At 40.6% G+C, this 17,310-nt stretch overlaps 1 protein-coding gene across 2 annotated transcripts in view; it reads left to right on the forward strand.

Moving 5' to 3' along the window:
* The first annotated feature begins 2,978 nt into the window (after positions 1–2,978).
* Rps6ka5 (ribosomal protein S6 kinase A5) overlaps positions 2,979–17,310 on the forward strand; it is a 188,633-nt gene continuing 174,301 nt past the window's right edge. Inside the window, exon 1 of one of the 2 annotated variants that reach the window (XM_071607600.1) lies at positions 2,979–3,313. In XM_071607600.1, the coding sequence (XP_071463701.1) occupies positions 3,214–3,313 (100 nt within the window). In that variant the 5' untranslated portion in view covers positions 2,979–3,213. The remainder of the gene's footprint in view (positions 3,314–17,310) is intronic. The other variant, XM_027931659.2, reaches the window with a different exon arrangement.

A 17,310-nucleotide genomic window follows, 5' to 3' on the forward strand; every position in this document is an offset into this window, starting at 1 on the left:
TCTCCACCTATCTGTCTCATCTCATCCCTTGCTTACTGTATTAAGGCTCCATTGGCTTTCTCTAAATCTCTCAAATGCAAAATGCTCTTTGCCTGTATCAAGACATCTCCCTAAAATCTTCCTTTCCCTCAACAATTCATCCGTGAAATCAACGGTGTAGGCTAGAGGATGCTTTGGTAGCAAACCATCCTAACATCTCAAAGTTTATACCTGAAAAGACTCAGGTCCCACAGTCTGAAGCGGGTCAGGTGGTTCTTCTTCAAGTGGAAACTCAGGAGTTTAGGGTTCTTCTAAACTGTGGCACCCTCACACCCAAAATGTAGCCTTTTCGGTTGCTGTGTAAATAGAAGAGAGTGTGGGTGATCACGCATGGAGTTTTCTGGCTCCACCTGAAAATGGCATACCTCATGTCTGCCCACAACCCACTGGCCAGATCAGGGTCATATAATCATAACCCAACTGAAAAAGTAGGCAAAGTAGAAAAAGGGGGGAAAATAAAGCGGGGGTCTTCCTGTTTGTGCAGGAAGAGGAAATGAGATCGGTGAGAATTCAGGCCCCTTTGTGCCACATCCTGGTTAATCCTCACATCTTTAAAGACTCAGCTGAAATAATACTTCCTTACTAAGGTTTTCCAGTAACCCCAACCCTAAATTAGGCATTCCTGATATAGTCTTTGTAGTATGTTATAGTTTTCCTTTATGGCATGGTCATAATGGAAAATTTACTTTTCTTCATGTAATTATTTAATATGTATTTCTGTCCTTAGACTGCGGGCTTTATAAGTATAAAAATTGAGTCTGTTTTGCTCTCATTGTGTCCATAACACCTATCACAGTATTTGGCATATGATTGGCGTAAAGTGGTTGAGTGAGCAAATAAATGAACAATTGCACACAGTCATTGCCTGGCTCCAAATAGCACAAGTAGACAGTCATGGTGCATGAAGTGCGATGTGGTAAATGTCCCAGGAAAGTCAACTCAGGGAGCTGTGACACAATCTGAGGAGCCCAAGATCTCTCTGCTTTCTTTTCCCTGGCAATCTTCTGTAGGAGTCTGCCAACTATGGCCTATAGGCCCCACTGCCTGTTTTATTTTTTTTAATGGCACATGAGCTAAGTATGATTTTAAAATTTTTAAGTGGTTAAAAATGAGTTAAAAGACATGGGACAATTATATGAAGTTCAAATTTCAATGTCCATAAAAAAGTCTTATTGAAACACAGCCATAGGTTTATTAGTTTATTAATAATATGTTTATTATTAATTAATATTACGTTTATTTAGTAAACATGCATATGGCTTTCCAGCTACAAGGCAGAATCAAGCAGTTATGAATGAAGACATATGACCCACAAAGTTTAAAATATTTGCTGTATGGCGCTTAACAAAAGATGTGCTGGCTTCCGATCTAATCCACACTTAGTTTAAAAGGTGACTTTTATGTGAATTATGTTCAAGTATACGTCTTTATGCCTCTCCTTTTTCAATTCTCATGTCTACTATCAGAAATTAGGCACCCCTTTTAAAATTAATTTTTAAAATTTGTATATGACAGCAGAATGCATTACAATTCTTATTACACATATAGAGCACAATTTTTCATATCTCTGGTTGTATACAAAGTATATTCAAACCAATTCATATATGTACTTTGGATAGTAATATCCATCACATTCCACCATCATTTCTAACCTTATGCCCCCTCCCTTCCCTAAGGGCCCTTTTAATTCTAACCTCGCAACAATATCCTTTCTCTGCAGTCTCTCTCCTCTTTCCTTAAGTCCACCCATTTCACTATAATCAAAGCTAGGTCTCATGAGAACAGTTTTGATATTATAACCGCTATTTGAGGTTTCCCATTGTGTACTAAACAAAACCTGCAGTTTGGCATAGAACTGAAGATTCTCCATTGCCTTACCTTTCCAGCTGTTTCTCTTACATCGTACTTCCATCTAGCCTTATCAATCACTTCACCTACTCTCGCTTTCTCTACTTCAGGCCTAGGCTCACAGTTACCCTTTCTGTGTGAAACGTCTGCTGCTGGCAGTTGGTTATCTTAAACACCAACTTGCCCTAAAAGTCTTTCCCAGCCCCTCCTTTGAGAATAATTACTGCCATCTGTGCGATTCTGTAACGTTTTGTACTGTACGATTGTTTTATTTCAAATTCTGCTTTATGGTTTCCTGTGTATATACACAGATTGTCGGTTTCTCACGTTCTATTGAAGGCTGCTTAGGGGAAGGAATTGAACTCTATTTTATTAATCTCTGTGTCCTTTTGGCGCCCGGGAAGGGTCCGGTAAAATTATAAAAAAATTTTTTTCAAAATTTCTCAGGGGGAACTGGACTGTAAATTTTTGTACCAAGAACCACTTGCATTTAAGTATAAAATTTGCTTAACTTGTTTAGGGTTCACTAGAACGAGAAACACCTTTGTATACGCATTCGTCCAGGCAGTCACACACCTGCGGATCGTAGCCTGGGACCCTGTGGTTTTTCTGCAAACACGTGGGTGACAAGCGATTCTCTTCAGGTCCCTCCTCTGTCCACGGTGATTGGCGGACCATACGCTCCAATCATCCCTCCCCGCCTCTTTCAGCAGTAGCCAATCACAGACCCCGAGCGCCTCCTGACTACTAGACACTGTTTACTAACAGATCGAAGCTGGGGAACAAGGGGTGTGACTGTTCTAGGAGGTCAGGGAAGGGAAGGTGTTGACTGCGCGTGCGCACCACAGGCAGCGGGCGGGGCAGAATCTAGGGTCTCACCAATCCGAGTGGCCGCGCTTCTCCCTCTCCTGCCTCCCCGCCAAGCAACAACAATTCGAGGAGCGGGGCGGGGCGTCTAGTGAAACGTCAGAGCAGGATGCCCAATAGAAGCCGGCGCTGGCAGACGCGCGCGCCTTGCGCCCAATAAGCGGTGACAGCTCGAATGGCTCCTCTACCTTGTTGGCTGTGGGCGGAGCGGCCTGAAGGAGGAGGCGGTGGAGCAGGGGGCGGCTTGGTTGCGCGGTACTAGCGGTGCCCGCCGTAGGGGGAGGAGGCGGAGGAGCCTGCCGTGCGGCCAGAGCGGGAAAGAGACTCGTCTTCGCGTCCGAGTTGTGGAGCCGCCGCACCCCGGCTCCTGGGGCTGCAGCAAGGGCTGTGCGGGGACGGGCGTCCGCTGTCTCCCGGGTTCCCCTCAGAGCGACCCGCGGGATCGGAAAAAGGGAGAAGATGGAGGAGGGCGGCAGCGGCGGCGCCGCCGCGGGCACCAGCGGGGACGGCGGCGACAGCGGCGAGCAGCTCCTAACTGTCAAGCACGAGCTGCGGACCGGTGAGCGACCCCGCCCTCTGCCGGCCGGGCCCGGCGCGGGGTCGCGCCCCGGGGGACTGGCGGGGGCCCGCGCGGGCCGGGGGCGGGACTCGCTGACGGGGCGGGAGCCGGGGGTCTCGGGAGGTCCTGGGAGGTGGGCGCGCGCCCTGGGGAGGCGGCCGAAAGTTTTCCCGAGCCCGGGAGGCGGCGGCGGACGCGGGGCGGCGGGTCCCTGGAGGCTGTGGACCGCTGCCTGCGGCACTGGTCCCCGAGGATGCTTTCGCGCCCCCCTTCCCGCTCAGGTGACACATCTGTCACTGCATCCTGTCTAGGACGAAAGGTGCGCTTTCCTCTGCGCGAGGTGAGCGGCGCCTGGGTTTGGAGCGTGACTCACTTCTCCACGCCCCTTGAGGTGGTCCCGGCTCGGGGTTAGGAACCGTCCGGTGAGAACTGCGGTCCTGTGACACAGAAACCCAGGGGGGTGTCTCCGCTTTAGCCAGTCTAGACTGGGTAGATAAAGAGGCTTCGCCGGCTCCTGGGATTGAGTGCTTTTATTTGCAATTGTCGTGAAATACTATACTTGGCCTTGAGTTTCTTTCAAAGGTCTCTTGAGATGCAGGCTCTGTAAAGCTCTGGGTGAAAGGGACTAAGGAGCAGGCTTTGATCCCACATTCTAATGTTTGTGATCACTGGAGTTGTTCTGAGTCTTATACTTGTTAAATTACTTTTTCATTGTGTAAGTCCAGGTTTATGATTTTGGAAAATGCTTATCTGGACCAATCAGTACAGTTTGGGTACAATTGTGTTTGTAGAGCTCAATCTCCTATTGGAGATACATTTTCATTTCTGAACAGATAATACATTTTAACAGTCTGTGGTCTTTATTATTACATATTATTGTGAGCATTTAGGATTTTTTGTCACTGCTTCTTTTCATATTGAAATATTCTTTTATTATGTAGACACAAAGCTTAAATGGCAGTTTTCAGGGGTACACCTAGTACACTTTATTTCTGTTTTGAACAGATCATAAAGGTGGCTCTGTTGCACAGTTCTTTTAATTATTGTTATTTCTGATGATATTGCTGATTAGTATTCCATTGGATGCCATTGTGGTCACTTAACATAAGAGATGTCAAATTAATGCTTGCTTGCTTCTTTCTCCTCCTCCTCCTCCTCCTCCTCCTCCTCCTCCTCCTCCTCCTGGCTACCACTCAGGGGCACTCAACCACTATGCCACATGCCACATCCTCAGCCCTATTTTGTATTTTGTTTAGAGACAGGGTCTCAACTGAGTTGCTTAGTGCCTGACTGTTGCTGAGACTGGCTTTGAACTCATGATCTTCCTGCCTCAGCCTCCTGACTTGCTGGGATTACAGGTGTGGCCACTGGGCCTGGATCAATTTCATGCTTTCCTAATTCAACATTTTTAAACATTGTGGTTTTGGACATTGTCAATCTGTTATATATCTTGAACCAGTCACTCTATAATATTTTTGAGTTCCTAACATAACCTTTATAGTTTCTGTTGGCTTGGTTTTTCTCTTTTGATTTTATGGACCACTGATGTTTTCAAAGGGCTATTAGGTCATTTACTTAATACATATATGTTTGGTGTTAATATCTGATTTGCACCAGGCTCAGTGTCTAGAAATTTCTGTGTGAATTTTTCCTTATCTTACATAATGATTCACTGCTTTATATGTACAGAATCATACCGTACAGCAAAAAATACTTGAAGTCATGTGCTCCTCATCCATTGACCATGATGCAACAATGAGCTTTTGCTCTATGACCGTCCAAGGAGCAACTTGCTTGTTATTAGTAGTCAACCAACTGCTCAATTTCTGGATTTTGCAAACAATGCTAGTTTTGTAGAAAACAATGAGTACTGCTTTATTTCCCTTTCTCCACTAACTATGTGAATCATCAGCAAGTTTGCATTTTAGAAATTTTTTTCTGCTGGTTGATGAGGTTATACTGAATTCATTAGTGTTGTTAACTGTCAAAGGAAATGAGCAGTCATTTTGATTTATTGCTGAACACCGGAACAACTGACCGGACATAGTGGTCAAAACCACTGTTAAAATAAAACTTGAAAGAGTCACTCATCTTGAGCCAACTGTGCTCCTTTTAGCGCAGGATGCTATAATAGTCACCAAAGTAATTTGATCTGATGTGGTCCCTTCTCAAATTGTGGACAAGTGCATAGTCATATCAGGTCGGTTGTTGACGATTGCCTTTTTTGTGCAAGACACTACCCTGTGTGCTTTAGGATGAATTAAAAATCAATAAAAGTCAGTGTAAGGACATGGGAATTGCTGCAGTTATGTAGATTAAATAGCATAGCACACCTGGGCATGGAATTGGAAAACATAATAAATCCCAGCTCTGCCACTTACTAGCTGTGTAGATTGGGCAAGTCGCTTCATTTATTTCAGACTCACTTCTTTCATCTACAAAATGAGAGGATTGAATGAAACATAGTTGGAAAAATGCTAAGCACTTTGCTTAACTTACAATAAGTGGGCACTCAGGAAATGTTGGTTGAATGGAAACCCAGGAATCACTGCACAACAATATCTTATTGTAAGGTGTCCGTATTAACTCTGTGTATACTGGAAAGAAAATCACTCATTTGATGATTAGCCTATGCCACATTGCCTGGATGTTATCTTTTTCTGTATTTCTTTTTCTCTAACAGAGCATAAGTGATCCTTATAATAATTCATTTACTTATATGCATTAGACTATAAGGTCCATGGGTAAGATACATGTCTTTGATCTATTTGTAGCCCCTGGCATATAGTAGTTACTCATATTTGTTGAATGAATTCATCAAATGGATGAAAATAAGGAAAACATCTAATAGTATATTATATTCCCAGTGCCTTGCAGATGTTAGGTGGCTGATAAATGATGATAGTGACAATAAAAGCTAAAGAATGCAGAGTATAGGATTGAGTTAAATGGCAATTTCTTGAGCACTTTCTGTCTTTTAGCCTAGATAGTATCAGTACCAAAAATGACTAAGAAAATGTTCTTTGTCATAGTATAATAATAGTGGGATGTGCACAGTATAAAGTTGCCAAAGAGCAATTGAGACTTTTAAACAATCAGAGCGTTGGGTTATCTTACTCATTTATGCAGTAAGTATTTTATTGCTTACGTTCTGGATGCTGTTTTAGATACTAGAGTTACAAGACATATGTGGTCTCCCTGATGTGGAAGGACATCAGCTGCATCAGGCATTGATGGAAGCAGAGGTGTAGATTGTCTGTCGTCTCTGAATCTCTGCTTATGTATATGTGATATATGTCCTTCTCCTTGGCAGTCCAGCTTCTCCCACATGGAAGGATGCTGCTGACAGTTCCCAAGTTTTACATCTTACATCTTTAGGTGCTAGAAAGACACTAGCCCTTTTCTAAGCTTATAAAAATGTCAGGGAAGGACAGTATTGTCTTGGCTTTGGTCAGGTGTCCACATTTGGTTCATTGAACTAAGGTCAGGGGAAGGGATCATGTTCTGCTAAGGTGATAGCAACTGTAGTGATGTGGATGGGGCAAACTAAACTCTCTGAAGAGAGAATGTTGCTGGGAAGACATTTCCTTAGTTGCTTGTCATTAGGAGAGACAGCCTTAACACTCAGGAGAGGGCTGACAGGAGGGTTGTCTATTGGGTTATAATGAACTACTGTAAATCCTAAAGGTTTAAAGCAACATGATTTCTTTGGGTCATGAATTTGAGAGTTCCTTAGCTTGAAGGTTCTGACTCAGCAACACTCATGAGGTGATAGTCACGATGTTGACCAGGACTGCATTCAACTGAAGACTTGTCTGGGGCTGGTTGTCCCCTTCTAAGAGGGCTCACTCACATGTTTTTGTCAGGCTGTTTCAGCTCCTTGTCACATGGGCCTCTCCATTGGGTGGCTTGAGTGTCCTTATGACATGGCAACTAGTTTCTCCCAGAACAAGCTATCTAGGAGGGAAAAAGCAAGGCGAAAGCCATGGTGTCTTTTTTGTTAAATGGTTCTATTGGGATGTCGTCTGTATACCGTATGGTATACTTTTCTGTTTTAAGTGTACAATTCAGTGTATTTTAGTAAAGTTAGAGATATATAATGATTGCTACAATCTAATTTTAGAACACTTCCATTACCTAAAAAAAAACCTCCTACCTGTCACTCTCCATTCCCACTACCCAGCCCCAGCCCTAGGCAACAACTAATGTATTTTCTGTTTCTATATATTTGCCTATTATGAATTTTATTATAGTAGAATTATACAATTGTGGTCTTTCGTAACTATCTTCTTTTGTTAAATATTGTGTTTTCAAAATTCATCCCCATTATTTTATTGATAGATTGTATTTTTTTGTTTTAGATGTATCATATTTTAAAATTCATTCCTCAGTTAATTGACATTTGGGTTGTTTCCCTTTTGGCTATGTGAATAATGTTGCTCCTCACGTTTGTAGACAAATTTTTGTGTGGACTTGTGTCTTTATTTCTCTTGTGTATTACCCACAGTATAAAATTGCTGGATCACCTGAGGACTGTTTTACCAAGTGACTGTACCATTTTATGTTCCCTCCAGCAATGTATGAAGGCCTCAATTTCTCCATAGCCCAGCCAATGTTTATTATTTTCTTTTTGCTTTTTGTTGTTGTAGGAGGGGTGAAGCAGTATTTCCTTATGTTTTTATTAATATTCATTTTTTACTTGTAGTTGGACACAATACCTTTATTTTAATGTGGTGCTGATTTATTGAACGCAGGGCCTCACATGTGCTAGGTGAGTGCTCCACTACTGAGCCACCCCCAGCCTCTCATTATGGTTTTGATGTTTCATTTTTCTAATGATGTTGACATCCTTTCATGCACTTACTGACCATTTGTATATTTTTTGGAGAAATATTTATTCCAATCCTTTGCTCATTTTTTAAAAATTGGCTAATTTGTCTTATTTTATTATTGAGCTTTCTTTATTCTAGATGCAAGTACCTTGTCACCTATATGAGTGCAAATATTTTCTTTTATAAAATAAGTTGACCTTTCATTTTTTTGATGGTGTCCTGAGAAGTGTGAAAGTCTTAATTTGATGGAATCTAATTTTTCTGTTTTTCCTCCATTTTTTTTCTTGTGTGTGTTTAAAAAATCATTATCTAAAACAAGGTCATAAGAACTTGTGCTTCTGTTTTCCTCTAAGAGTTTTATAACTTAAGCTCTTTTATGATTTTAGATCTATGAATTAGAGCTATGATGAATTTTGAGTAAATTTCTGTACATGGTGTGAGGTAATGTCCAGATCCATTGTTTTGCCTGTGGATATTCAGTTGTCACATCACCATTTGTTGAAAAGACTATTCTTTCTCCCATTTAATTGTATTGGCACCCTTGTTGAAAATCAATTAACCATAGATGTATGGTTTGTTTATTTTAGATTCTCAATTCTGTTCTATTGATCTGTTTGTCCTTCCTTAAGCAAGTACCACACTACTGTGTCTTACCAAGTATGTTTGAAATAAGAATGTATGACTTCCAACTTTGTTGTTCTTTGTGTGTGTGTGTGTTGGGAGGTAGTACTTTCAATGGAACCTAGGGCTTCAAACATGCTAGACAAGTGCTCTACCACTGAGCTACATCCCCAGCCACCACCACCCCTTATTCCAATTTAAAATTTTACTTTGGGACATGGTCTTGCTAAATTGCCCAGCCTGGCCTTAAACTTGCAATTCTTTTGCCTCTGCCTCCCAATAGCCAAAATTATACCATGCTTGGCAAACTTGGTCTTTCTTTTTCAAGATTGTTATACTGGGTCCATTGATTTTCCATATGAATTTCAGAATCAGCTTTTCAGTTTCTGCAAAGAAGCTAGCTGGGTGAAGTTCTGACAGGGATTGCATTGAACTCATAGATCAATTTTGGGAGTGTTGCCGTCTTAGCAGTGTTAAGTTTCCTGATTGCTGCACAGGAATATCTTTTATTGAGGTCTTCTTTCATGTCTTTAAATGATGTTCTGTCATTTTCAGAGTTTGTACTATTTAGTTAAATTTATTCCCAAGTGATGCTATTGTAAAAGAAATTATTGTCTTTAATTCCTTTTTCGGATTATTCTTTGCAAATGTCTAGAGATCCTTGTGTCCTGCAACCTTTATTAGCTTAGTAGTTTTTTAGTGGATGCCTTAGGTTTTTTTTTTTAATTTACAAGATCATATCTGAGAATAGAGGTGGTTTCACTTCTTCCTTTCTAATCTGTATGCTTTTGTTTACTTTCTTTGTTTAATTGCCCTGGCTAGCACCTTAAAAACTGTGTTCAGTAGCATTGTCAAGAATAGACATCCTTGTTTTATCCCTGACCCTGGGGCAGAGCACTAGTCTTCCATCACCAAGTATAAGGATAGCTGTGGGATTTCCATAGATGCCCTTTATCAGATTGAGAGAGTGCCTTTCTATTTCTAGTTTGTTTGGTATTTTGTCATGAAAGGGTTTTGGACTTTGTCACATGCATCTGTTGAGATGATTGTGTGTTTTTATTTTTTTTTTGTTTTGTTGGTGTGATTTATTACATGGATTAATTTTTGAATGTTAAGCTAACCTTGAATTCTTGGGGTAAATCCTTTGTGGGCCTGGTATATAATCCTTTTTATATTTTTGTTAGCATGTTGTTGAGGATTTCTGTGACTGTATTCATAAAAGATATTTTTAGTTTTCTTTCCTTCCCCTTGCCCCACCCCTTCCTTTTCCTTCTTACCTGTTTGGTTTCTGGCATCCATATTGAAGGTCTTTTAACCGAGGTCAGGGGATGGGCCAAAACTACTGATTCTGCTCTAACTTACTGTGGGAATTTGAATCTTTCTGAGCCCAGGTTTTCTTATCTAGAAAGTAAAGGTGTTGGACCTAGTGAAAGCTGGTGTTCTAAGGATATTTATGGAGTAGAAGAAAGTCAGGAGCTATGATTTACTTTTAAAGACCATTCTGTTTTACTGAAGAATTCATGTAGAAACGCACTGATAAACAACAGTTCCCTGCTGCTTTTTGAATATGGCCCTATTTATAAGGATTTAACTTGTAGTTAGTTCTTTTTTCTTTTTAATTTTTTTGTAGTTGTAGATGGACAGCATGTCTTTATTTTATTTGTTTATTTTTATGTGGTGCTGAGGGTCGAGCCCAGTGACACACATGTAAGGCAAGCACTCTGCCACTGAGCTACAGCCCCAGCCCTGTAGTTAGTTCTTTAGAAATACAACCATCATGTATAGTTAAAGATATTCAGATTTCAGTGACAGTCTCAGTTATCTGTGAGTATGATGCAGCTCTCCTTTTTACACTAAACACACACAAATATATTTTTGTGGATGTATATGTTTTTATAGTACTTGTTCCTTTTTTATGATTTCTTTACTTTGAGGCAAGTAGACAGAACTTGTGCTCTGTCTTTAGTTTTATAGATACATTGAGAAAGTTAAAAATATGAATAGGTTATTGACAGTACCCTAGCTGATTCCCTAGACCCCCCCCCAAAATTTCCTTTTAATTTTCTATCATGAATTTCAGAGATTGAGAAAATGATTTATTTGGGCAAAGAATGGCATCTGAGCCTTTATGTCAAGGAGATTCAAATGAATCTCTTGGATTACTTCTTCCTTTCCATTCTGGATGTATTTGTGGGGGCAAGACCTCGGTGATAAGTCTAGTTGCAGGAACCCATCTGTTTATCATCTATTTATCAATCACATAAAATATATAAGATATTGCATTGAGATTTCAGGTCAATAAACAGGATCAAGTAAGGTTAATATTGCACCCAAGGATTTCAACTCCCCCAGGACACATATGACCTAGGTAGAGTCCTGAAGGCCATTTGTTAGACCAATGCTTTCATGGAGAGAGGAGCCCAGCCTTGCCCTCCAAAAGCTCCCACAAGGTTGGGGGAAGAAAACAAAGATCAATACAGTATGATGAGTCTGCAGTAAGAGCTCAGTTGCTCTGATCACCAAAGAGAAAAAGAGAGTATCTTGGAACCCAAGCTTCTGGAGACCAAGGTGATTTGATTGGCGGGAGCAATTTTTCCCTTTAATAAGAAACTGACACTTGGTGACAGCTCTTCTAGGGAAAGTCTGATAACATCACACGTTGGTTGAAGCTTCACAGTTAAAAACACTGATACGAGATCCTGCAATCTGTACACGTGGAAAAATGAGAATTCATACCCTATTTGAATCAAATGTACGATATGTCAAGATCATTGTATTGTTTTGAACAACTAATAAAAAAAAAAAAAGAGATGTTGATCCTCAAATGCGGGGGGAGAGGGGAGATTGTCCCAGTTACTGCCTTTGAGCTCTGTCATGACTTCCAGTCTGCATATATCAAATGTGTGAACTCCTGCATTTATCTTGTTTGAGTGACTAGGGTCCAAAATAGATTCTTGTCTTCCTTGTGTTTGTTTTTAGCAGTGTCCCTTTTAGTTCAGGTGTAGTTCCTTTCTCTGAAAGTCAATTGGATTCTCTGAACTTCACACATTCCTAGATTTGTGAGTAAATGATCTCACTTAAAAAAAAAAAATTCTCTAAGACATTCTTCCAGGGGCTGGTGCTGGGATTCAGTGGTAGTGCACTTGCCTGGTATGTGTGAGGCACTGGGTTCGATTCTCAGCACCACGTATAAATAAAAAAATAAAGATCTATCAACAACAACAAAAAAATATATTTAAAAAAGACATTCTTCTGTACTGCAGGATAATATGGAGGTAGAGGTCCCAAGTTTTAGTGCAGTACTTGGTATTGCAGTTATTTCACACTCAAGTTTTGTTATATAATCAGTGTGTTCTTGACCAAAACAAAAACTAAACTCAAAGCACAAGTTCTGTCTACTCTCCTCAAAGTAAAGAAAGCATAAAAAAGGAGCAAAATTATTTATTGTGTAAATAATATTTTTGTATATCAAATTATTTGGAATATAGAAAGCGAACTTAATACTTAAAATAATTCTGTTATTTGCGCTTATATTTTTAAAAACACTTTTGATTCTGTTTTCCATTTGTGCTTCTTACTGTTAAGGAGATTTTTCTGACACACCATTCTTATAATTTAAGTTGCTACAAAGAGGTAAATGAAATTTTCTGAGGTAGGATGAATAATGACCCCTCTCCTCCTGCCAAAGATGCCCACATCCTAAACCTGGACCCCATGGAATATGTTAAATATTCCATGACAGAAGTGCATTTGCAGATGGGGAGAATAGCCTGGATTATCCAAGGGAGTCCAGTGTAATCACATAGGAAGGTAGAAGGGTGAGGGGAGAAGGGGAAAGAAGCAGGGGGAAGGGGGGTGGAATGTCACCATGAGGAAACAGATGGAGTAATGCCATTGCTGGAAGGGGCCATGAGCCGAGGAATGCAGGAAGCTTTTAGAAGCTGAGAACAGATTTTTCCCCCAATCTCAAAGGAACACAGCTCTGCTGTCACCCTGATTTTAGCTCCATTAGACCCAGTTTCAGACTTCTGATTTCCAGAACTGTAAGAAACAAATTTGTGTTGTTAATAAATCATCAAGTTTATGTTCATCTTCTATAGCAGCAATAGGAAACGAGTACCTGTTGCTTAAGATTGAATGAGCCAAGGGATAATTTTGCTTCAGGCATGGATGACTAATATAATGGGAGGCAGTCAGTCATTTAAACAACTATTTTGATAGGGAAGGGCAATGAGTGTTCTTCTGGGGTAGGACTGTGCTGTTTCTCTAAGGAAGCATCCTTGCTGTGTTGCTGCTGACCACTTCTATTTTTCATAGGAACACTCTGCAGTAGATCCCTGGGAATACCTACTTTATCAAATTGGTGGCATGAAAGCATCCAGTCTCAGGCTCATAGCATGTAAACGTGTGATTGGGCATGTATTTTTTTTTTTAATATTTCTAGTTGTAGATGGACAAAATACCTTTATTTTATTTTTTTTTTTATTTTTATGTGGTGCTAAGGATGGAACCCAGTGCCTCACACATGCTAGGCAAGCACTGTGCCACTAAGCCACAACCCCAGCCCAGGGTATGTGTCTTGAATCTCTTCCTGTGTTCTTTTTCTTAATTTTCTGGTTTCTTAATTAATCTTAGAAATTTGCCTTCGATCTTTTCTAGACCAAGGCAAGGATTTATTAAATATGAAAGTAAGTACATTTATATTTAAACATATGTGTACATAAAGTAATATAGAAAACATGAGAATGCTTTTTACTTTCTATTCAGTGTTTTGATTCTTAAGTAGAATCTTTATCATAATGTTCATGCTATTTTTACATTTCTTCTAAAGAGAGAAAAGTGAGTCCTCTAATTAATTAGTAGCACTTTTGATGTTTGAAAAAATATGATAGATCAATAAAGTAGAGGCATACTTAAAATAACTCTAGAGGCAAAAAGGTGGAGATGGATAGAGGGCTCTCTTTGCACTATGCAGTTTCCTGCAAGGTGGAATATCCCATCTTTAGCTGGAAAGTTCAGTCAACTGAAGCCCTCTGTACTCTAACCAAATCAATAATCTGAAGTAGGAGTAGGTGTTTTTCGAAAGGGAAAAATTATTTAAAATAGGTAATAAGGATGTACTTTGTTTCTAAATATGGTGCTGTGGCGGGGGGGGGGGGCGGTCATGAACACTGAATTTTAACAGTGTATTTGAACAAACCCACTCTCATGATCTTATGCTTGCTTTTCCTTTATACTTATGTCATTTGTTTATAAGGAAACATCATAATTAGGGCCAGAATAGAATAAATCTAATGCGGCCACACACAAATGAAACTCATAACTTGGACCTAATTTTGCTATGTATAAATTGGGTACAATAGTCACAGTTTTATTTATCTGCCAATTATCATTGAATTCCTACTGTGTGTTTCACACCCTCCTAAATGCTATGTTTAGTAGGGAATACATTAAACCTGGCTTTTATCATCACTGAATAATACTTGAGAGAGACATTAAATACACAATCACATAACTAGCTCTACAATTGCAGTGGTGATACTGAAGATGTACGGGTTCTGTGAGGGAGCCTAACTGGGTGGCCTCACAGGGTGTGAGGGATGAGTGGAGCCTTCTGTGGAGCCATCAAAACCCTGTGTGGTGATTACTTTCTTCTTATTCTAATTTTATACATGGGGAAACTGAAAACTTCTACTTACCCAGAAAGTAAGTAGAAGAATTGGTTTTAAAACCCAAGCAGACTGTCCTGAGGTCCCACTCATACCAAGTGCTCATGCAGATGAATATGAGCCAGGAGCTCCAAAAAGAGGTCTGGGCGGGATAAGAATCCTGGCATCATTGGCATGTAAAGACACTTCAAGTCAAGGTAGTAGATGAGAACACCTTAGAAGAGATCGAAGAAAGGAAGAAGACTTAGACCTGAGCCCAGAAAACCCCCAAGATGTAGAGAATGGATAGAAAAGGAGTGGCCAAGAAAGGACACAGAGAGGGAGGAGCCAGGAGAAAAGCTGGAGACCACCTGGGGAGTTGTGCTGTTGTGGGAGCCTAGGAGAGGTGCTAGGGCTGGAGGTGGGGACACAGTCCACGGACCCCTGTGCACAGGGGAGAGGTGATGATGCTGAGGTCCTTGTGACAGGGTTGTGCAGGATGAGAATACGCAGGTGCATTTGGTGGCAGGAGGATGTGGAGTTTTGAAGGCATGATTTTTTTTCTTTTCTGGGAGTTATGAAGAAAAGGCAATTCTTTATTCAAGAAAAATAGCTTCACTGTTTTAAAAGAATTGTTATTCTGATCTTTTAAAAAAAATTCCTAGATACAGGAAAATCACCCAGAAAGTAGACACAAAGCTTACATAATGTACAAGAAAAATTTGTCTAATGTTGTGGAACAGCTTCCAGAAGAAGGTTTTCAGGCCCAGCAATGGAAATGCTCCTGTGCTTTCTGCAGAGGTCATTTCCCTGAACATGTACTCTGGATCATGCCAAAATTCTTAGTAAGCTTAATGTTCTGTTTCTTATTTTTGAAGTGTTTTATATTTAGTTCAGTTCTTCTAAATTAAATTTATTTGGTGCATGTATTGGAAAAAAAGGCTGTTTGTAACCACTTTATAAGCATTTGTGTTCTTATTGACTCAGTTTTCATATTGGCTCAGTCATGTAATTCCAAAATCACTTGGAGAAGTAAACACTGCTGTTTTATACACCAGAAGTACAGTGTGTCTTCAAGGTAAGTGACTCCAGCAATGAAAGTGGGCAGCATTGTTTTAAAGTACACAGATAATAAATATAACTTTGTTCTGCCTCCAGCAGAATGCTGTTCAGAGGCATGGTTTTGAGGCCCAACCACAACTCTAAACAGCTTCAGAGCAGCTTACCACCTGGCAGTAAAAAGGGACCTAATGTGCCAGCTCTTTAGCTTATTTTCCACTTCTCCTGCCTTCACTAGAATTGGGCTAATTGGACCCTCTGGACAGGAATTAGGGTTTTTAGTTCAGAGTAATGTATGTGCTGTCAGCACTATACTGGATACCACCTAAGCTAAACTGCAGCATATCTAATAATTTGCTTTATAAATAATTTTCCCCCTGACAAAAAGGAAGAAAAAAATAGCAGAAAAAGATTTTTTTTTTTTTTCTCACTGCATACAATTGTCACCTTTTGACTGTAACTAAATTAGTCTGAGAAGCTTATGTTTTGTAGTGTGGAATAAGAAAAGGCAAGGTTGTATAAGAAAAACTATTTTATAACCTTATTAGGTTGGTCCCAGGAAATGAGATGCTAAATACATGTTTTCTAGTTGGTATATTAAAAACAAATCTGAGCATATAAAATAAATAGATTCAAGTCAGGTTGTCAGGCTGTATTCTGCACTGATTTTTAAATCTTCTACTTCCTCAGACTTCACTCATCTCTCCCCTTTCCCTGATCCCCAAGCTCTCCTTCCCACAGACACAGTTGAGTCCTCCTGTAAAGAATAATGATAACACTAAGCCCTCTGTGGTGGTTGTCATCGTCTTTCCTCTGGGGGTTGAAGACACGGTTGACACAGCTCTTTCTGCCTCTCCATCTCTGCCCAGTCTTTGATGTGCTTTGGCATCAGGCTTCTGTTGCAGCCACTGCCCCCAAATGGTTAGTAACTCACCAAAGTTCCTGTCTCTCTGTTTCTTAGTCTGGTGAAAAGTCTCAGTTGAATATAACTCTGCTTCTTTAGAGCCAGCAGCTGGTGCCCAGTGTGGTCTTGGCCTCCCTTTCCTAGTGACAGACTCTGCTCTGCTCCCTGGTTCTTCCCTCTTGCTGACTGCCCCTCTCTTTCTGCTGCCTACTGTCTCTCTGCTTCTCGTGGAAGGATCTGTCCTCCATTTCTGCGCTTCTTGAGAGGTCAGGGTGTTATCATGGCTTCATTTATCATCCAAGTCTGTGTCTTCAGCTTAGATCTCTTTTTTTGCATTACTCATCAGACACTCCCAACAGCCCACTGGACACAAAACATCTGGCCATCCACAGGTAACCTTAGTCACTCAAGTTTTTCCTCCAGCTCTCCTGGTTTTATTTAGTGACATTGTCATTTCCCATCTTGCTAGGACCAGCTAGAAACATCCTAGACTTTTCCTCTCTCACGTTCCCCGGGCTTACTAACTGGCTCTGCCAATTGTGTCAGCTGCAACTGTAAAATATCTCCTTTATTTGTTCCTTGCTCACTGTTGCCATTACCACAGTCTTTGTTCAGCGTGGAACCTAATGATAATTGCTCTCATTTGTTGAGCCTTGTGTGTCTCTGCCAAGCATTTCACGTGTCTTATTTAATTCTCACAACACATCTGTTTGATGGCTACTACAGCTGATACCTCTGGTGTACAACCTTTTGTCCTGTCTGCCTGGAGTTCAGCTGAAGCGGCGACAAATAGTTCTGTGTTGGTGTCCACTCATTTCAGGTTGATGCATCTACCTTCAAGCACACAAGCTGCACATTTTCCACTTTCTGCCCTGGAACTTTGATTCCTGCTCCAAAGCTTAGGACTCTGTAGGGAGTAGGCTCAGTAAGTAC

Source organism: Marmota flaviventris, chromosome 2, assembly GCF_047511675.1.
Source record: "Marmota flaviventris isolate mMarFla1 chromosome 2, mMarFla1.hap1, whole genome shotgun sequence".
NCBI classification, from domain to species: Eukaryota; Metazoa; Chordata; class Mammalia; order Rodentia; family Sciuridae; genus Marmota; species Marmota flaviventris.